The sequence below is a fragment of the Tachysurus fulvidraco genome, chromosome 6, assembly GCF_022655615.1.
Source record: "Tachysurus fulvidraco isolate hzauxx_2018 chromosome 6, HZAU_PFXX_2.0, whole genome shotgun sequence".
Taxonomy (NCBI): domain Eukaryota; kingdom Metazoa; phylum Chordata; class Actinopteri; order Siluriformes; family Bagridae; genus Tachysurus; species Tachysurus fulvidraco.
The window spans coordinates 265001-287500 of record NC_062523.1 but is presented as its reverse complement, the minus strand read 5'-3'; the positions used below and the strand labels follow the sequence as shown (position 1 = coordinate 287500).

General features: G+C 41.7%; 2 protein-coding genes across 3 annotated transcripts in view; both read right to left on the bottom strand.

Moving 5' to 3' along the window:
- Window positions 1–453, bottom strand: part of tspearb (thrombospondin-type laminin G domain and EAR repeats b) — an 11501-nt gene extending 11048 nt beyond the window's left edge. Inside the window, exon 1 of the mRNA XM_027136803.2 lies at window positions 127–453. Coding sequence (XP_026992604.2) covers window positions 127–453 — 327 coding nt within the window. The remainder of the gene's footprint in view (window positions 1–126) is intronic.
- A 21427-nt stretch (window positions 454–21880) lies between these two features.
- The window catches only part of myo10l3 (myosin X, like 3), a 66860-nt gene continuing 66240 nt past the window's right edge, over window positions 21881–22500 (bottom strand). For both annotated transcript variants that reach the window (XM_047815156.1, XM_027136813.2), the window contains exon 39: window positions 21881–22500. This exon is cut by the window's right edge and continues 348 nt beyond it. The gene's annotated coding sequence lies outside the window, so the exon portion shown is untranslated.

Below are 22500 nucleotides of genomic sequence, written 5' to 3'. Positions count from 1 at the left end.
ACTGTATACAGAATATTACAGAATAAAGCACAACAGTAGGAAATGTTTACAATTTAAATAAACAGTGTGCAATTACACTGAATAATTTACTGGGAATTCTGAACCTGCTCTGTATGTGTTTTTTACATTAGGATTTAGTTTGGGGATCTTCAGTGTGACCACGATGGAGAACTCAGCAGGGAAGAAGTTGCAGTTGGTGAAGATTTTTGATGATGGGTAACTCAGTGCATGTGGAGGACCAGAGAGCTTCAGTCCTCGTGAGCCCTGAGACTGCACCATCCGGACACGAGTCTGGTGACTGCCTACAACAGGAAGGACACGATGCAGCAGGTCCACTGGTAACAGGTCTGTGGATAATATACAGAATGAGGATCTAACCCTGATAAACAGTCCACAGTTAGCCTCAAAGTTCCAGTAAAAAAACACAAAATTTGTAAAAGCTCTATGGTACATTAAAGAGGTATGTACACTCTATTAACCACTTTATCCTGGTAAGGGTGAAGGTGGATCTGAGGCTTATCCTAGGAATATGTCCCTTAATTGGAAATCTAAACAATATTCCTTTAATAGAAAGATTTGAGGAAATGTTTTTGCATGATCCTATCTGGTGATCAGTTTAATTCTTACCCATTAAAAATATCAGTGCAATCCACCCGTTAATACAGAACATGCGATTTCAGAGCCCTAATGAGTCCATGTGTGTATGTATATGGGTTCACGTGCTTTAGATCAAAAGAAGTACTGCAGTCACTGAATCACACAAATTTCACTCTGAAACTCTCACAACAGACACTGTGATCAACATCTGACGCCTTGCTGACTGACTCGATGTCAGAAAATAAAATCTTGCTCAAGGCACCATATAGATCAGGACTAGCACTGATTCATTTATCTGCTCACTACAAAAAAACTTAATGCAAAAGGGGCAAATAAAAGCTTATGCAAAGCAGAAAACATGAGATAATCACTGCAGATCGTTTAGGATACAAAGTCAAATCTGAGAGCAGGAAGAGCAAGTCCATCTCTTTCTGTTGAGCAACACATGCTGTTTCTCTGAAAGTGGTGATGCTAACTCCTGATTTCTGGACATGCCTGGTCCATCCTGATGCCCTACTTCTGGTTGGAGTTTTTGTCACCTGAATATGGGGCAAGTCGTGGCATAATGGTTAGAGAGGTTGGGGGTTTGAGTCTCGGGCCGGCCACGACTGAGGTGCCCTTGAGCAAGGCACCGAACCCCCCAACTGCTCCCCAGGCGCCGCAGAATAAATGGCTGCCCACTGCTCGTGTGTGTGTTCATGGTGTGTGTGTGTGTGTGTGTGTGTGTGTGTGTGTGTGTGTGTGTGTGTGTGTGTGTGTGTGTGTGTGTGTGTGTGTGTTCACTGCTGTGTGTGTGTGCAATTTGGATGGGTTAAATGCAGAGAACGAATTCTGAGTCTGGGTCACCGTACTTAGCCGTATGTCACGTCACTTAATTCACTTAATATAAATCACTGCTACTGAAGATGACCCCACATGGACAAAATCAACACAGAAACCATAAGGATGGTTGTTGATGTTATTCCTTGGATAGTTTTAGGACTAAAATGCAGTCAACATCAGTCTGATACGAAAGACTTTAAGTTAAACTCTTACAGGTTCAGAAATGACTGAACCCATTATAGTTATACACTGTAAGTTCCCATTAACACAATTAGTATATTTTTTATAGTTTACAGACATAGAAGGTTAGTTATAAAGTTTGATTAATTGTCAAGCTTAACTTATTTACAAATGCACTGCCCGTGTCATCCAGGTTCTGTTTAAGTTTGGTCTACGATTCTTCTTCATGTTGTCTCAGGGAGTTTTTCCTTGCCAACCTGCCTCTATTAAAGCTTACTCATTAAAGATGCATTTATACATTTGAAAACATTTAACAAATTAAATTCATATCCAGATTTCCAAAGTCCATTGTTAAAATTAGCTAAATTAGGAAATGCCTCTAATTTCAAAAACAAAAGGTCAGGTGATGATTTCAGCTAGTCAAGAATTAAAGATGTTATTAGCATGTTCTTATAGACCTCACTGAGGCCCTAACAGATACTGTGTAGAATTGTGTAGAGTTCTGGAGTGTATGTCCTGTGAACCGATAACAAGTTCAGTCAGATGAGTTTTAAAGGGGAGGACTTGTTTTAAAGGGCTCGTGTTTAGATTCAGCTAACAAAATCAAAGAGGGAAATAGGAGCAATTGAGAAGACTTGTGTAATAGAATGGACGAGATCATATTTCAAAGACTGAGAAAGCTTTTCAGAGAGCAAATAACACATTTTAGAATGTTGCTGATTCACTCAACACACAGGGCACTGTGGGCCGTCCTATTGTTGTAAAACAAATGCATTACTGGAGGTGAAATGCAGGTCATATGAGCATAAAGAGACCCGGAGGGTCTAATCTATAGGTACACACAGGTACAGAGAACAATAAAGACGTTTCACTCACACAACTGGTTCATCTGTGATCACATTTACCTCCTATACAGCTCCCACCTGCATGTTCACCCACCATTGTTGTAAAGTGAAAACAGATACACCATACAGTGTACATACACCATACACCAATACACCATACAGTGTACATACACCATACAGTGTACATACACCATACACCAATACACCATACAGTGTACATACACCATACACCAATACACCATACAGTGTACATACACCATACAGTGTACATACACCATACACCAATACACCATACAGTGTACATACACCATACAGTGTACATACACCATACACCAATACACCATACAGTGTACATACACCATACACCAATACACCATACAGTGTACATACACCATACAGTGTACATACACCATACACCAATACACCATACAGTGTACATACACCATACACCAATACACCATACAGTGTACATACACCATACACCAATACACCATACAGTGTACATACACCATACACCAATACACCATACAGTGTACATACACCATACAGTGTACATACACCATACAGTGTACATACACCATACACCAATACACCATACAGTGTACATACACCATACACCAATACACCATACAGTGTACATACACCATACACCAATACACCATAGTACAACAATACACCATACAGTGTACATACACCATACACCAATACACCATACAGTGTACATACACCATACACCAATACACCATACAGTGTACATACACCATACACCAATACACCATACAGTGTACATACACCATACACCAATACACCATACAGTGTACATACACCATACAGTGTACATACACCATACAGTGTACATACACCATACAGTGTACATACACCATACAGTGTACATACAGCATACAGTGTACATACACCATACAGTGTACATACAGCATACAGTGTACATACAGCATACAGTGTACATACAGCATACAGTGTACATACACCAATACAGTGTACATACACCATACAGTGTACATACACCAATACAGTGTACATACAGCATACAGTGTACATACAGCATACAGTGTACATACACCATACAGTGTACATACAGCATACAGTGTACATACACCATACAGTGTACATACACCAATACACCATACAGTGTCCACCCATTTTAACTAGATAACAACACCATGCTATGAGAAACCCAAACATGAAATCTGAACCTGATCCTAGTTCATCAAATATGTAGATATAACATCCAAATCGAACTGAAACCTGTGTTTGTAATGACATTATACATATAAACAAGAGAAACCAACAGACAGAAAGACAAAAAAGACCTACAGAGTCCAACAAGAGCCCCACTGACATAAAAAAGAACCTATGTACAACTACAGACACACAAGAGCCCTGCTGAGACCCATAAAAACAATAATCTACAGACACACAATAAACAGTAACCCCACTGTAACCCTTAAGAACCCATGTACACCTGTAGATATCCACAATAACCCCACTGTAACCCTTAAGAATCCATGTACACCTGTAGATATCCACAATAACCCCACTGTAACCTTTAAGAACCCATATACACCTGTAGATATCCACAATAACCACACTGTATCCCTTAAGAACCCATGTACACCTGTAGATATCCACAATAACCCCACTGTAACCTTTAAGAACCCATATACACCTGTAGATATCCCCAATAACCCCACTGTAACCTTTAAGAACCCATGTACACCTGTAGATATCCACAATAACCACACTGTGAGCCATGAGAACCGAGGCTAGTCTTTGGTCAGTGGTTGAACATGACGGACAACATCCCATAATCTGTAGATGATGTTGATAAATCTGGTGGTGCAGTAGAAACTGGTGGTGTGGTGATTAAGACTTTTGAGTTATAAGTAGAAGGTTGTGAGTTCAAATCTTCGCACTGTTACTGCTGGGCCTTTGAAGAACGCTCTTAACCATAACATATAACTGAGATGAGTTATTTTAGTTGCTCTACATAAGGGCATGTGGGAGTTTCTACATTGTGATCATTGCTGAGCTGACAGTTTGTCCACCTGAGTGACTTTTTTAGACCTTTTACATACAGGGATGTGCATAAGATCTATAAAATGATATACATATGATTTATTGTTTTATTAACACACCATACAGTACACAGAATTACTTTATTATAGAATTATCATACTCTCTGGTTTAACCCAGATGAGGATGAGGGTCATTTAGGTCTGTTCCCTCACTACCTCATTAAGGATTAATAGAAATTTATCATTTATATTCTGAGTTTATATATTTATGTCAATTTGTGACAATTTCATATTGTTAAAAGCCCTTTATAATTACAATGGAATTGAAATTAAACTGAATGAAGATAAATATATACCGATGTCTAATTGTTGCATATAACTGCTAACATTTTGTAAAACTCAATGCCTTGATGTTTGATCAAAACACCTGGAGACCACATCTAATCATGTATCTCATCTACAGAGACAACCACAGGAGGGTTTCTGTCTGGCCCCGTGACATGGTTTTGATGTGAGTTCTCACTAAACCCAGCTCCGGAGCTGCTGTAGATTCTGCTCTGAAAGTGAGTCAGTATAAAGATCATACAGGAGCACTGTCCTCCTCCCCTTCCTTTCAGACCTTTGAATGATATCATAATTAGTTAGCTTAAATGGTTTAGAGAACCTGAAGCTCATAATCTCCTGGCAATCTGCTAGAAAATCCACAGTAATTATAGAGCTTGGGCTACACAACATATAGAGAAACCACCTCTGACAGCTGACATGAAAGGGACAAGTTACAGCTTGCTGTTTCTGAAGCTGCCATAAAACAGCACTCTTTAGAGGAACACCAACACCTGCACTCCTACCTGCTCCAGGTAATAAAGCAGAATGATAGCATTAGAAAGAGAGGACACAATGTGGACAGTCAGGGAGGTGTACCTGTGCTACATGTACTGGTGTATAGAGAATAGCTGAACCTGTTCTAACTATAGAGATTCACCTGTGCCGAGTGAATAAGTTCTACATAAAAGGTACACCTGTGATGGAGGAACAATTGTTTCTGTGTTATAAAAAGTTTCTAGGTGAAGATTTTCACTTAGGGTAAATATGTGCAGAGTAATGAGTACCTGAATTATAAAAATAGTTGTGTTCCTGTCCTAGTTGATGGGTCTTACTTGTGCTGGGTAAGGAGATCTGCTCAATGTATGTGCAAGGTGGTTCTCATTGTAGATGTATATCTGTGCTGGATGTAATGTCATACCTGAGTGAGATGTCTTCTCTAGTTAAAGGGTTTCAACTGAGGAACTATATTTGACCTATGTGTAGAGTTAGAGGTGAACTTTGCTAGTTGAGGAGGTTTACCTGAGATTGATATTAAGGTGTAACTGCTGCAGTTGAGGGTTTTTGCTCGTGCTAAGTAAGATAAGATCTGTGGTCGCTGGTATGTTTTACCAGTTCTAGGTGAGAAGTTGTACTTACACTGTTCTAGGTGTGGAAGTGTACCTGTGCATGGCCTCCATGTTGATGACCAGCTGCTGATAAAACAGCAGAAAGTGATGACCAACTTCAGCAGCATGAGAGCTGCATTCGTATGTAATCAGTCAGATTAAGTAAACTCCTCTCTGAGTCTCCTCATTACAGTTCACTTCACAGCAGTGGAGCTTCTCCAAGATATGATCTTCCAACTTCAGCAATATCTGGAAGACTTTTTAACAGTTAAGCCTTTAGATTTAATTTACATCCAGAAGTCTCTTGAGATTCATCCAATGGTCTAAAATAATTAGCAGAATATTAGATCTTATATTATCATGAAGATCAGCTCTACTGAAACTTTCACAACGTAACACGTTCACATTTGAGGTACATCCAGGAACATATTGGATTCTTATTGGTTAAAGATTGATAAGAATTGTGATTCTTCAAACGGATTACATGTCCAAGAGAGTTCGTAGATTGCAGAATCATCCAGGAGCTTGAGAAAGCTTCAGAACTTTGGAACGTCCAGGAAACACTCTACAGTAGACATAAGGTATAAAATCTTCAAAAAAAATCAGAAGTACCCTCAGATTTTAGGAAGATCCAGAAGAACAACACAGACAGAAAATGTCCCATGTAGAGCAGAAAATGTAAATTCCTTAGTAAAGAACTCCATGGTTATGTGGAGCATTCAAATGGTGTCAGGACCTTGTTATAGAAGAGAGTTTCATTACTGAGCTAACGTCAGTCTGAGAGACTTACAAAAACAGCTGAGTGCAGGAGGAGGTGTTTCCTCACCACACTCCCTCTATCTGTGTGTGTGTGTGTGTGTGTGTGTGTGTGTGTGTGTGTGTGTGTGTGTGTGTGTGTGTGTGTGTGTGTGTGTGTGTGTGTGTGTGTGTGAGGGATAGGAACTCACCTGTGAGAGGCATTAATACTGAGAATGCAAAAGCTATAGACAGAGAAAGACAGAAAGAAAGACAGGAAATTAACATAGAAGAAAAAATCAGAGTGAGAAGGGGGGGGGGACTTCAATCTATGTCAGCAATAATGGTCTTGTCTTAGAAGTGGGCAGGAATTCCCCAGTGTTGTATATGTGTGTGTTTGTGTGTGTCTGTGTGTGTGTGTGTGTCTGTGTGTGTGTCTGTGTGTATGTCTGTGTGTATGTGTGTGTATGTGTGTGTATGTGTGTGTGTGTGTGTGTGTGTGTGTGTGTATGTGTGTGTGTGTGTGTGTGTGTGTGTGTGTGTGTGTGTGTGTGTGTGTGTGTGTGTGAGAGAGAGAGAGAGAGAGAGAGAGAGAGAGAGAGAGAGAGAGACCTTTGTTGAACCGAGTCAGCTGCTCCTCCTTATCAACAGAACCTCAGAACTACAACAGAAAACTGGTCCTTCACACAGTCCTGAGAGTTCAGTGTCCATCCCAGTGGGAGGAAGGACAATAAATAGAAATGTGATATGGAAAAGCTTTAAGGCCGTTTCTGTACAAACAGCTTCACCACATAGTCATGAAGATGAAAAGCGACTGCTTTGGGTGATTAATTTTCAGCTACAACAGTAACAGTTCTACAGTGAACGCAGCACAATGAGGCTTTACATTTACACTCATTTACAGGTTCCCTTGTACAAAAGTGCTTTGGGAGTCTCGATCAATGAAAGGTCAACATACCTGTACGGTGTACACAGATATATGGTGTGTGAACAATGATGTGGTGATGTAGTTTCTGTAACTTGTCGTCAGTGTCAGTTTTGTATAAGTTACAGGTAAAGCTGTCAATTTTCATGAGAGAGAAATCACGAGTCTTCAAAGTTATAAAAAATCACATCACTGTGATAACAGAAAATATCTGATAGCAGAAAATGTGACATCACAAACAATGTTAGGGACACAACAGGAATGTAAATTAGCCTGCAAGGTGAATATGTGCAATAAACCAGCTGTGTTCTCATTACAGGCCTGTAATCAGACAGCCCCAGTCATTACTGACCATCACACACACACACACACACACACACACACACACACACACACACACACACACACACTAAGCAGAAACCCACATGCACTCCAGTGCCTTTGAAAATTGTAGAATATGAGCATTGGAAGATTGTTAGGTTAGGACAAAGAAGGGAAGTTTGGATGTAGTCACAGGGAAATCAAGGTTAACACAAGTGTTTGTTATGTAGGTGTTTTGTATTTTATATCTGATGTGGGCAGATAAAGGAATCTAGTGGAGGAAGCACAGAAAAGGTCTGGGAGAATGTCAGAATGTGGCAAACAAGGTGATTGGCACTCAGTTACATCCACCGGCAGCTGATAAAAAGCCATCGGAGATGAGACGTCTGTCATGTCTGACATACTGAGATCTGAGAGAAGGGAGAGAAGGAGAGGATTTTCACCTTCATCATAGTCACATCCTTATATGGGTTTTGATACTCCGAGAGAATGACAATAAAGGTAGAATGGAAGAGGATCAAGTACTGAGCCTTGTGGGATGCCATTGGAGAGTCTGCATGGAACAGACATCTATACACAATAGATCAATAGAGCCGTTTATTATTAAAAGGATAAAGGGCAAGAGGTCTTGTGAGATGGACTGGAGCATTGTGAAGGATCCTTATCCTCATCTCTGACTTCAGTCTTTTCCTCACTGCTACAGTCTCATACAGCAGAGCTGCTCTCATTACTGTCTTGTACACCTTTCCTTTGACTCTTGCTGACACTCTTCTGTCACACACACAACACTCCTGACTCTTTTCTCCAAACACTCCAACCTGCTTGCACTCACCTCTTCACCTCTTTTCCATGCTCCCCATCACACTGGACGGTTGACCCCAAATACAAACTCCTGGACCTTCTTGACCTCTGCCCCCTGTACTTCCCTCCCTATTGTTTATACACATGTATTCTGTCATACTATGACTGACATTTATTCATCTTCTGTTCAAAGCAGACCACCACCTTTCTAGATGTTCGTCCACTTGCTCCCTGCTTTCACTACAGGTCACAATGTCATCCACAAACACCATTGTCCATCATTATCCTGTCAATCTGTCCATCAAAATAGCAAACAAGAAGGGATTTAAAGCTGATCCTTGATGTAGCCCCACCTCCACCTTGAACTCCTCTGTCTGACCTACAGAACGTCTCACTGCTGTCATTCTCCTCTCATAAATATCCTGAACTACTTTTCCTTCTGACCATCTCTGTACTGTTCCATTAACATTCTCAGAGCAAAAAATTCCCTCAGTCCTGCTCTTTCTGGGCATGAAGCCATACTGCTGCTCACACATATCCACTTCCTTTCTTAGCCTAGCTTCCACTGCTCTTTCCCATAGCTTCATTGTGTGACTCAACTATACGCCTCTGTAGTTGCTACAACTTGCACATCACCCTTGTTCTTCGGCACGAGAACACATCTCCTCCATTCCCCAGGCATCTTCTCACTCTCTAAAATCCTGTTGAACAATCTAGCCACTGTCTCTCCTCGACACTTCCACACCTCCACCTCCATGTCATCTGTACCAACAGCCGTTCCACTCTCACCACCTCAGAGCCTTCTTCACCTCATTCTCTCCAATCATTGTTATTTCTTGCTCAACAACATGCACCTCTTCCTCATGTCTTTCCCTCTCATTTTCTTCATTCATCTGCTCTTCAAAATACTCCTTGCCTGTTACCACCTTTCCATCTCTATCTTTAATCACCATTATCTGTTGCACATCCTTACCATTGCTATCACTCTGTTTTGCTAATCTCTACTCTTCCTCTGAATGCTGTCCTGTACTTCCTCGTTCCACCACCATGTTTCCTTATCTTCTTTTCTCTTTCCAGATGACACACCTAGCTCCCTCCCTCCTACCTGTCTCCATGATTACTTCTGCTGTAGTTTCCCAGTCATCTGGAAGCTCTTCCTGACCCCCCCAAAGACTGTCTCAGTTTATGCCTGAATCCCTAACGACATTCCTCCTTTTTCAACTTCCACCACTTGGGCTTCTTTCCTATCAATCCTGTGAAAACACACACACACACACACACACACACACACACACACACACACACACACACACACACACACACACACACACACAGGGAGCAGTTGGGGTGTTCTGTGCCTTGCTCAAGGGCACCTCAGTCGTGGTCGTGGTGCACCTCAACCTTAGGGTTATGAGTCAGACTCTCTAACCATTAGGCCACGACTTCCCCCAATAAATATTCATTCATTCAAAGCACTATACAAAAAATTGAATTGAAACATTTAATTGAAGCACATTCAACATCTCCCCTTTAATTTCTAACATCAAACTGATGACCCTGTCTGACCCCTCATCCTTCAGGATCACTCCTACCCCATTTCCCTTCCTATCCACGGCATAATAAAACAGTATGTATCCCAGCAATACTATGTGCTTTCTCCACTTCCACCTTCTCTCCTATATCTACCTAACTTCTCTCCATGATGTCCACCAGCTCTCTACCTTTCCCTCCCTATTCTCAACCTACACTCCTGCCTTTCCTCTTCTCTCTTTGCCTACAAACACTTCTCTGTCCTCTCCTTCCTCGACCAACAATAGCCCAATTTCCACCGGTACCCTGTACCCTGGCCTCGACAGAGCCAGTATGGAATTCAAACGTACGATTCGTATGTTAAAGTTTGGTATGTTAAAGTTTACGCCGGATGCCCTTACTGGTGCAACCCCCTTTACTGGCACAGAATTCCCTGGCTTACAACCACTGTGGCTAGATTCTGTGCTACATACTCATTTGCTTTAATCTAATTTCTTGTAAAAAAAAACAGTACATTAACCTATTCATCAGTAAATATAAAGTTTATTAACGATGGGTGCTAACAACACAGTCACTGTTAAATAATCTTAAGCTAACTATTATGTTATAATCAGGTAACATCGTGGAACCTGGTGATGGCTCATTGTAGCTAGCAGATGTTCAGATTAATCTGCTTGTCTGCTTGTCTGCTTGTCTGCTGTCTGCTGTCTGCTTGTCTGCTTGTCTGCTTGTCTGCTGTCTGCTTGTCTGCTGTCTGCTTGTCTGCTGTCTGCTTGTCTGCTGTCTGCTTGTCTGCTGTCTGCTGTCTGCTTGTCTGCTGTCTGCTTGTCTGCTGTCTGCTTGTCTGCTGTCTGCTTGTCTGCTGTCTGCTTGTCTGCTTGTCTGCTCTCTGCTTGTCTGCTGTCTGCTTGTCTGCTTGTCTGCTGTCTGCTTGTCTGCTGTCTGCTTGTCTGCTGTCTGCTTGTCTGCTCTCTGCTTGTCTGCTGTCTGCTTGTCTGCTGTCTGCTTGTCTGCTGTCTGCTTGTCTGCTGTCTGCTGTCTGCTTGTCTGCTTGTCTGCTGTCTGCTTGTCTGCTGTCTGCTGTCTGCTTGTCTGCTGTCTGCTTGTCTGCTGTCTGCTTGTCTGCTGTCTGCTTGTCTGCTCTCTGCTTGTCTGCTCTCTGCTTGTCTGCTTGTCTGCTGTCTGCTTGTCTGCTCTCTGCTTGTCTGCTTGTCTGCTGTCTGCTTGTCTGCTGTCTGCTGTCTGCTTGTCTGCTTGTCTGCTGTCTGCTTGTCTGCTGTCTGCTTGTCTGCTTGTCTGCTGTCTGCTTGTCTGCTTGTCTGCTCTTGGCGTTGGATTTTTACAGATTCATTAGCCCTGAGACTATGTTGTGTAAAATGAGGGCAGTACCTTCCCGAGTGAGATGGACACCATCCCACCCTAAAAAGCCTGCTTTGTTCTCAAAACTGCTCTGATTATCTATAAAGATCAACTGTTTTGGGTTATTTATTATATTTTTATGTATCATTTTGAATATTCCCTGTGATGGGTTGGCACTCCGTCCAGGGTGTATCCTGCCTCGATGCCCGATGACGCCTGAGATAGGCACAGGCTCCCCGTGACCCGAGAAGTTCAGATAAGCGGTAGAAGATGAATGAGTTTGAATATTCCAGTTATTTGTGTATATTAATGATTACTATTTTACTATTTGAATCTTTAGATTCCCATCAGAGTCCCTGCTCAAAATGTCTGTGCAAACACACACACACACACACACACACACACACACACACACACACACACACACACACACACACACACACACATTATGTGGTGTATTGAGGTTTTGTTTTTCATAATCAGAAATAAATTATAAAAACACTTTCTAGCCATATATTCTAATATATATCAGAAACCTCTGTGAGATTTGGTGTAATTACACTTTCAGTGATGAACCACCGAGGTTCTGTCTGTCGGAGCATGTTGAGGTGCTTTAGAGTTCACACCCTGTCTGTGTGAAGGATGTAAAGAGCGGAAGTGTTGATCTTTAAAGCAGCAGGTGTACATGCAGGAGATCCCACATCAATCCCAACACTACACACAAATGAACACAAGGACACACACACACACACACACACACACACACACACACACACACACACACACACACTAAGGTGGAGCTGAAGTTCCCCTGAGCCCTTATTTTTACTATGGTAAACATGGCCAAGTGGGTTATAAAGTCTCAGAGTGACATCTGTGTTATGGTTAAAAAGGATTTTAAAAAACAAAAGCCAGATTTTTACATTTTTCAGCAGTGCTCCAGAGACTGAACGTGCATACAGTAGGAGCTCATATAAGAGTTTCAGAATCACTTTACTATTTAGACACTACAATGTTCTTGTCCTACGGCTGCTCCATGTTCAGGGTTGTTACAGGATCCTGCTACACCAAGGACCTATTCATTATCTAGTATTAATTATAATAATGATCAGTTATTAATGATCTCACTATAAAACATTCCAAACTCTAACCATACAGTACAATGACACAGCACATTTATGTTTCTGCCTAGAACTACTTACCAACTTACCAGGGGGGGTTCTAGCCCTTTTTTAGGGTGGCTTCAGCCCCCTGTCTGTAATCTCAGCCCCCCTAAAACTATAAGGATCATTTTTACTTTCATAAATATCAGTTCATAAATTATCAGTTTGATCCAAGAGCGATTTTTTTTTACTTTGCTTTTATTCCATACTTTTACACGCGTGTTGTAGTCTTTCAAAAGTGCGTCTTCAGCTGTCTGCTTTATTAGAACGGAGAAGCACAGGTACGCGCAGCGTGCAGTGAAATGTCACTATTCTTATTACCAGAGTTGTAGCACAAACACAATATTAATGCAACATCAATGCTAAATAAAAATAACATTTATTTATTTGGTCTTTGTGAATATTAGTTATTAATGACGTCATTCATCGGACACACTGTTTGTAGAGAATACACACACACATGAACTGATCTGATTCAAGACTGACATCATTACATCATGCATAAAATTTTGGTGTCCACTTTTGCCATTTTAAATAACACCATAACTTTGTTTTAAATTCTCACTGAGGTCTAAAACCCCTAAAGATGAAACCCTAGAACTGCCCCTGCAACTTAGTGAGTAAAGAGGACAAGGGAAACTCTCAACATTATGCTGACACTAACATGCTTCACTCTAATGTGTCATGGTTCAATACTCCCCACAGGTCCTCAGCAGTGTTTGGGTCTATTCTTATTGCCCCTCCTGAGGTGTTGAACTGTTTGCAAGAACAAAATCTGTCATTAAACTTTAATCCAGTGTTCTCTGTTACCATAATCTATACAGTTTATTATATTCTTTTATTTCAAAGATTTCCTTTTTTATTCCAGTATTGTGTTAAACTTTAACTTATATATAATTAAATTAGAGATTTTGTCCATCACCCATAGCGATAATAAATAAATAAATAAATGTGTAAATGCATTAATGAACATTTAAATAAGTGATTAAATAAGTGATTATGATGGTTATGTGTTTATAGCTATAACATCTTACATACTTGGCTTCATTGTCTAAACTGCCGAGGTTATGGACAATTGTGGAAACAATGCTGATAAATACACTTCCTGTGTGGACATGAGAGAGATTTATCAGAGTGAGCTAAATCTGGATGTGCAATCAGATACACGTCTCTTTGTCTGCCTGTCAGATAACATCTCATGGCTGAAGGTTGAAGGTGATTAAAAGTGTGCAAATGTCTTTGATGTGTCCAGCTGAGGCCGTATCACTTCCTCTGATTAAAAAGAAACAGACACACACACACACACACACACACACACACACACACACACACACACACACACACACACACACAAAGAGACAATAGTAAAGATCCCATTCTATATGATTTTACATAATTAGACTCATGCTAGTGAGTACAGGATTGGTGTGATCGTGTGGCTGAATGATGAGATGAGCCCAGGGAATTGTGGGTAAAAAACCCCAATGTAACAATGGAGACAGAAAGCTGGGTGTGTGAACATGCAGATAAAATTTCCATTACAGTTTCCCCTAAGACTTGCTCTGGGCAGAGGTGTGTGTGTGTGTGTGTGTGTGTGTGTGTGTGTGTGTGTGTGTGTGTGTGTGTGTGTGTGTGTGTGTGTGTGTGTGTGTGTGGCTGCTTGTGTGTGTTCTTTTATCATTAATAGAGCTCACATCACACATCTACATCACATACTACATACATCTAAATAAAAATTGCTAGCTGTGGCAAAATAGCAGCCTCGCTCCAACCTCTTCCATAACCTCACAACCTACCATAACAATATGCCAGACCTTTATTTTTACCCCAACTACCCCTACACTACACACCCAGTATTTATTTTCTCTTTCACTGGTACATTTTTCTAACTTGGCAGCAGAAGAGATCCTACAAATCATCTTGTCCTTTTCCCGTCAGAGGTCGCTCATCAGTTTCCACTTAATCTTCTACTCTCACACCAGTTACCTTCATGTCCTCATTCAACACACCCATATATCACCTTATATCTCCATCTCAGAATCAGAACCAGAACCAGTTTGTTTTCACAGTGTAACAGTGTAACAGAATGACATACAATATATACAATTTGTATGTACAAATGTACAAGTGTGAAATTTAAATATAAATAATGTGTTTTAATGTGTAAGAATAGTGTAGTGTGTTCTGTGTATGTTAAGTGTTCATCAGATGGATTGCCTGAGGGAAGAAACTGTTCCTATGTCTGGTTGTTCTGGTGCTCAGGGCGCTGTAGCATCGACCAGATGGGCAACAGTTCAAAGAGGGAGTGTGCTGGATGTGAGGGGTCCTGAGTGAGTGTGCTGTATGTGAGGGGTCCTGAGTGAGTGTGCTGGATGTGAGGGGTCCTGAGTGAGTGTGCTGGATGTGAGGGGTTCTGAGTGAATGAGTGTGCTGGATGTGACGGGTCCTGAGTGAGTGTGCTGGATGTGAGGGGTCCTGAGTGAGTGTGCTGTATGTGAGGGGTCCTGAGTGAGTGTGCTGGATGTGAGGGGTCCTGAGTGAGTGTGCTGGATGTGAGGGGTTCTGAGTGAATGAGTGTGCTGGATGTGAGGGGTCCTGAGTGAGTGTGCTGGATGTGAGGGGTCCTGAGTGAGTGTGCTGGATGTGAGGGGTCCAGAGTGAATGAGTGTGCTGGATGTGAGGGGTCCTGAGTGAGGGAGTGTGCTGGATGTGAGGGGTCCAGAGTGAGGGAGAGTGCTGGATGTGAGGGGTCCAGAGTGAGTGAGAGTGCTGGATGTGAGGGGTCCAGAGTGAGTGTGCTGGATGTGAGGGGTCCTGAGTGAGTGTGCTGGATGTGAGGGGTCCTGAGTGAGTGTGCTGGATGTGAGGGGTCCTGAGTGAGTGTGCTGCATGTGAGGGGTCCTGAGTGAGTGTGCTGGATGTGAGGGGTCCTGAGTGAGTGTGCTGGATGTGAGGGGTCCTGAGTGAATGAGTGTGCTGGATGTGAGGGGTCCTGAGTGAGTGTGTGTGCTGGATGTGAGGGGTCCTGAGTGAGTGTGTGTGCTGGATGTGAGGGGTCCTGAGTGAGGGAGTGTGCTGGATGTGAGGGGTTCTGAGTGAATGAGTGTGCTGGATGTGAGGGGTCCTGAGTGAGTGTGTGTGCTGGATGTGAGGGGTCCAGAGTGAGTGAGTGTGCTGGATGTGAGGGGTCCTGAGTGAGTGTGTGTGCTGGATGTGAGGGGTCCTGAGTGAGTGTGCTGAATGTGAGGGGTCCTGAGTGAATGAGTGTGCTGGATGTGAGGGGTTCTGAGTGAGTGAGTGTGCTGGATGTGAGGGGTTCTGAGTGAGTGTGCTGGATGTGAGGGGTCCTGAGTGAGTGTGCTGGATGTGAGGGGTCCAGAGTGAGGGAGTGTGCTGGATGTGAGGGGTCCTGAGTGAGTGTGTGTGCTGGATGTGAGGGGTCCAGACTTCCCTCTGTAGTCTTCTGAGGTCACATTTGGTGGCTGAGCTGAACCAAACAGTCACTGAGGTGCAGAGGATAGATTCAATGATGGCAGTGTAAAACTGTTTCAGCAGATCCTGTGGCAGGTTGAACTTCTTCAGCTGGTCAAGGAAGTACAACCTCTGCTGGGCCTTTTTCACAATGGAATCAATGTGAATGTCCCACTTCAGGTCCTGGGACATTGTGGTTCCCAGGAATCTGAATGACTCCACTGCTGTAACATAGCTCTCCATGATGGTAAGTGGGGGGAGAGCAGGGGGGTTCCACTAGGTTGTTAAGACTGCACCAGACAGACAGCCGCTCAACCTCCAGTCTGTAAGCAGACTCGTCACCGTCCTGGATGAGGCCGATCAGTGTGGTGTCGTCTGCAAACTTCAGGAGCTTGACAGAGGGGTCATTAGAGGTGCAGTCATTTGTGTACAGGGACAAGAGCAGTGGGGAGAGAACACAGCCCTGAGGGGCGCCAGTGCTGATGGTGCGGGTGCTAGATTTGAGTTTACCCAGTCGCACTAGCTGCTGCCTGTCTGTCAGAAAGACATGTACATGCTGTCTGTATTTTGCCAATACGTGAGAGAATCACTTTATTAAAGAGAATTATTAGTACCGAGTCCAGGTGTTGTTGCTCTCTGTGATCATGTCAGCGAGTGTCTGTAAGGCCGAGATCACGTGTGTTTGCGGAGGGATGTAAACACTCACCAGAATGAACAAGCAAAACTCCTGCAGCGAATAGAACAGTTTGCAGTTGATGAAGATTGTTTCAAGATCGAAACAGCACATCTTCTTTAACACAGTTACATTAGAACACCACCTTTAATTGATGTAAAAACACGTCCCACCGCCGCCCAATTTCCCCGTTGATTCTACGTCACGATCCACTCTAAAGAGCCGAAAGCCCGGCAGACTTAACGCGCTGTCCGGAATTGCATTGTTCAGCCAAGTTTCCATGCATCAGAGAACAGCAGAGTTTGAATAATCCTTATTTGTCTGGGTGAGCAGAAGGAGATCGTCCGTTTTGTTGGATAGAGAGCGGAGATTCACCAGATGGATGCTAGGCAGCGGTGTTCTTAAACCACGCTGTCTGAGCTTCACGAGTGTGTTGGCGAGTTTTCCCCGTCTGCGAACAGCGCAGCTGCTCCGTCAACTACAATATTCAGCAAAAAGTCGGAATAATCAAAAACCGGTAAAGGATATTGTGGTGTGAGCTGCCGAATGTTCAGCAGTTCATTCCTGGTGAAACTGATCAAATTTTCCTGACAAAAACAGAGCAAACCCTGAGGAGTTAAGCGCCGAGGCTGCCATCTGTGGCACCATCCAATATAACCATCTCCCTCCTCTCTAAAAACCATCTCAATCTAGCATCTCTGACCTTGTCCCCAAAACAGACAACCTGAGCTGATCCTCTCATGTGCTTGTTCCTAATCCTCCAACCCCGGCACTCCTAAAGAGAACCTCAACATCTCTTCCTCATATATTTTCATCACTGCTACGGTCTCTAACCCATAAAGCATAGCTGGGCTCACTACTGTCTTTTACACATGTCCTGTGATTCTTGCTGACACTTTTCTGTCACACACACTCCTGACACTTTTGTCCACCCCCCACCCCCCCAACCAACCTGCACTTGCCTGTTCACCTCTTTTCCACACTCCCCATCACACTGGATGGTTGACCCCAAATACTTAAACTCCTGCACCTTCTTGACCTCAGCCCCCTGTTCTACTCCCCTTCCTCTTGTTCATACACATGTATTCTACAACTGACTTTTATTCCTCTTTTTTCCAGAGTAGACAACCACCTTTTCAGGTGTTCCTCCACCTGCTCTCTACTCTCACTACAGATCACAATGTCATCCACAAACATCATTGTCCACTGACTTCATCTGTCAATCATAGCAAACAAGAAGGGACTTAATGCCGACCTTTGATGTAGCCCCACCTCCAACTTTAACTCCTCTGTCTGAGCTACACCACATCTCACTGCTGTCATACTCCTCATACATATCCTGAGATATTCTGATGTACTTCTCTCCCACTCCTGATATCTGCGTACAGTACCATAGCTCCTCTCTCGGCAACCTGCCTCTAAATCCACAAAGGTCCTTCTGACCATCTCTTGCTCTTTCTAGGCATGAAGCCATGCTGCTGCACACAAATATCCATTTCCTTTCTTAGCCTAGCTTCCCATAGCTTCATTGTGTACCTCATCAACTTTATACCTCTGTAGTTGCACATCACCCTTGTTCTTAAAGCTTGGCACTTGAACACTTCACCTCCATTCAATTCAATTCAAATTCATATTAAAAATTTCAAATTCAATTTATTTGTTTAGTGCTTTTAACAATTTAAAAAGCTTTACAGAAGTATAGAAACAGAACAAAAAATATATATTAATAATAATAATAAAAATAATATGAAAAAAAAATATATATTAAAAAAGTAAATAATGTAAAACTAACGCTAAACGCTGTTACTACACAAATAACACCTCTTTTCTATCGTAGTAATGCAGAGAGGCAGCTACAACCACGTTTTGTGTAGTAACAGCGTTTAGCTCAGGAGTTGTTCCAGATCCTGTGTTTAAGCAAAACTAAAGTTTGTTTCCATATGAAGATGGTTGAACATTACATATCAGTTAATTGCAGTTAATTTTTCAAAAAATATTCAGTTTGGCTCGTGACTTTATCTCAGTTTTATATTTTGGCCCACTGTGAATTTGAGTTTGACTCCCCTGGTTTAGATCCTACCTGTCTGACAGATACCATTTTGTAGAATTAAATGGTGAATCCTCCAGTTTACTACCAGTTAATTATGGGGTCCCTCAAGGATCAGTTCTAGGACCTCTACTTTTCTCTATATACATGCTTCCATTAGGGAACATTATTAGAAGGCATGGGATTAATTTCCATTGTTATGCTGATGACACACAGTTATATATCTCATCATAACCAGATGAAATAGCCACAGTGTCCAAATTAACTCAATGCCTTAGAGAGATTTAGAGGGATGTACTGTTACTAGTAGCTCGACAGTGTAAGGCCTGGTGTTTATTAGACAGTAACTTGTCTTTAAAATCATATCACACATATTACAAACACAGCCTTCTTCACCTTAGAAATGTCACCAAGCTGAGAAACATCCTGTCTGTATCTGATGCTGAGAAGCTGGTTCCTGCCTTCATGACCTCTAGACTGGACTATTGTAATGCATTACTAGGTGGTTGTCCTGCATCTTTAATAAATAGGTTACAGTTAGTCCAAAATGCAGCTGCCAGAGTTCTCACTAGGACAAGAAAGTATGACCATATAACCCCAATGTTATCATCTCTACACTGGCTACCTGTTAAGTTTAGAACTGATTACAAACTGTTCATACTTTACATCTTCATAGTTTACATTTGGCCAGATTTCTAAAAATCCTTCCTTTGTATTGGTCTTAAGTCATATTCTAATTTTCTGAGATACTGAATGTGGGATGTTCCTTAGTTGTCAGTTATAATCATCAAAATTAAAAGAAATAAACATTTGAAATAAATCAGTTTGTGTGTAATGAATGAATATAATATACAAGTTTCAACTAAATCAACTTTTTGATGATATTTTAATATGACCAGCACCTGTATGTATACATTTCTTTTTTTTTCTAACAAATGTGTGGAAATGAAATACGTGACATTAAATATAGTGAATCTGTGTGTAATGTTAATGTTACAGTGTGACCACAATATATTTCCTAATCACACAAACTCACACTCAGGTCTTTCTTTACTGTTCTCCTTCACACACACACACACACACACACACACACACACACACACACACACACACACACACACACACACACACACAAACACACACACACTCCAAAAGCACAAATTGTAGACTTAAGCAATGCAATTATAGTTTCTGCAGTAAAACACAGTCTCCTTACCATCACACACACACACACACACACACACACACACACACACACACACACACACACACACACACACACACACACACACACACATACATAAAAGAGCTTTCAACACAACAAAGTACACACTGACATCAACTCAAAACCCATGGCATCAGGTACAAGATGAACATTGTCTCTAAACACATTTACTGGTAAATCATCAACACACACATGTTTATGTGCCAACATGGTGATGTAGCTTACAGATCAGAATCAGCTTTATTTGTGTGTGCAGACACACAATCTGTTGTGGTTTTTAAGGTGCTCTTGTTACACACACACACACACACACACACACACACACACACATACACACACACATACACATATACACACACATACACATACACACATAAACACACACACACATACACACACACACATACACACATACATACACACACATACACACACACATACACACACACAGGTTAGTTCAAACTGTTCAAAATATTTTTGTTTGCCTGCAGAAATAAAATGTCGTTTACTCGGTAGCAGTTAATTGATTTCATAAATGCAACACACTACAGTTTTTTCTGTACTTTCCATAAGGGTAAAACACGATACATGCAGCGTTCTCGTCATTTTAGATGTCAGATGGGTTTTGTGGCTCCCTGTGTTTTTTGTTTCTGTGGGAAACGGGTCCAAATGGCTCTTTGAGTGTTTAAGGTTGCCGACCCCTGGTATAACTCATCCACCATTATAAAGCTCCATCTGCACACCACCCACTCAAGCAGTTTTAAGAAGCTTACAACCTTCTGTTATTTATAATCAGTCCTTTAACATGAGGAACAACTGTGAAGGAAATAATCAAACTCTCAGTGCTACAGGGTTGTTGTTATATTTGGTCAATTCATGAGTTTGTCTCTGAATGTTGTTCTAAAAGCATGTATGTGTAAATATTAAGATATTAAACATTTGTACTAGAACCAACCAACAACAGACACAACACACAATATTACAGTTTCATAATGAAACATCAAGCTGCAGTTCAACATGTGTCCAGTTGGGGGTGATAGTGTGTTAATAAAGTTAAGTGTACATGACGTAACTTCAGTAGAGTTAAACACAGAGTTAAACACTCACAAAGCTAAAAAATAGCAATCTCATTCACACACACACACACACACACACACACACACACACACACACACACACACACACACACACACACACACGCAGTCACCACAATTACTATTCAGAACACGCAAACAAAATAATACTTGAACAGAGGATGAAGGCAGAACAGGGATCCCATGGTCCTTAAACCAGGTACTGGTAGCTTTGGCATTGTGTGCAGGTGCCGAGTCCTGATGGAACATGAAATCTGCATCTCCATAAAGCAGGAGGCATGAAGTGCACAGACAGCGTCAGAAGCGTCTCACCTGGGCTAAGGACAAAGCACTGGACTGCTGCTGAGTGGTCCAAAGTTATATTTCTTATCTTAGCAACACTGAGATGAAAGAAGGCGACATGTGTTATTATTTATGTGAGACCGGTATCAATAATCACACCGAGATCATATCAATGTAGCCGCTGTTCATATCTACATAAAAAACCTATATAAAAATAATGAAAAAAATAATGTTGTTACATTAAATAAATATAATGCTAGAGTAATTATGCTAATCGCTAAACAACTAGTTTCTGATGTAGTGGGACTTTATTAAACTTCATGGTTTTATAAAAACACACTTGCTGTAAAACACAATAATTTATTAACATCGGTTCGTCCAGTTACAAAGTGATAGCTAAATGGTTTAGCGCAGCTGCCAGCAGCCGAGCAGATTAGTGACTGATTTTATTAAAGCTGCTTGTAATACTTGTATTAACAGTAATAATAATATAATTATTAATAAAAATATTAAATAAATAAACAGTTCACATAACTGAATAAAATTAACATTAGTGTTGAGAGACAAAAGGACAGGAAGGCATCAATGTTTATCCTAAACATGCTCACAATGCACAGGCTGTGTTCCAGTCGAATGTATAATGTGTCTAATCTAATCTAATCTAATCTAATCTAATCTAATCTAATCTAATCTACCATTTTGGTGAGGTTTTACAGCTTTTCCTCAATGGAAATTCCTGCTTCAAAGTCATTTCCCAGTAGAGGTCACCTGTCCCGGTGGAGGTCATTTTTCCCAGTGGAGGTCACCTGTCCCGGTGGAGGTCACCTGTCCCTGTGGAGGTCACCTGTCCCGGTGGAGGTCACTTGTCCCAGTGGAGGTCACCTGTACCAGTAGAGGTCGCCTGTCCCAGTAGAGGTCACCTGTCCCGGTGGAGGTCACTTTTCCCAGTGGAGGTCACCTGTCC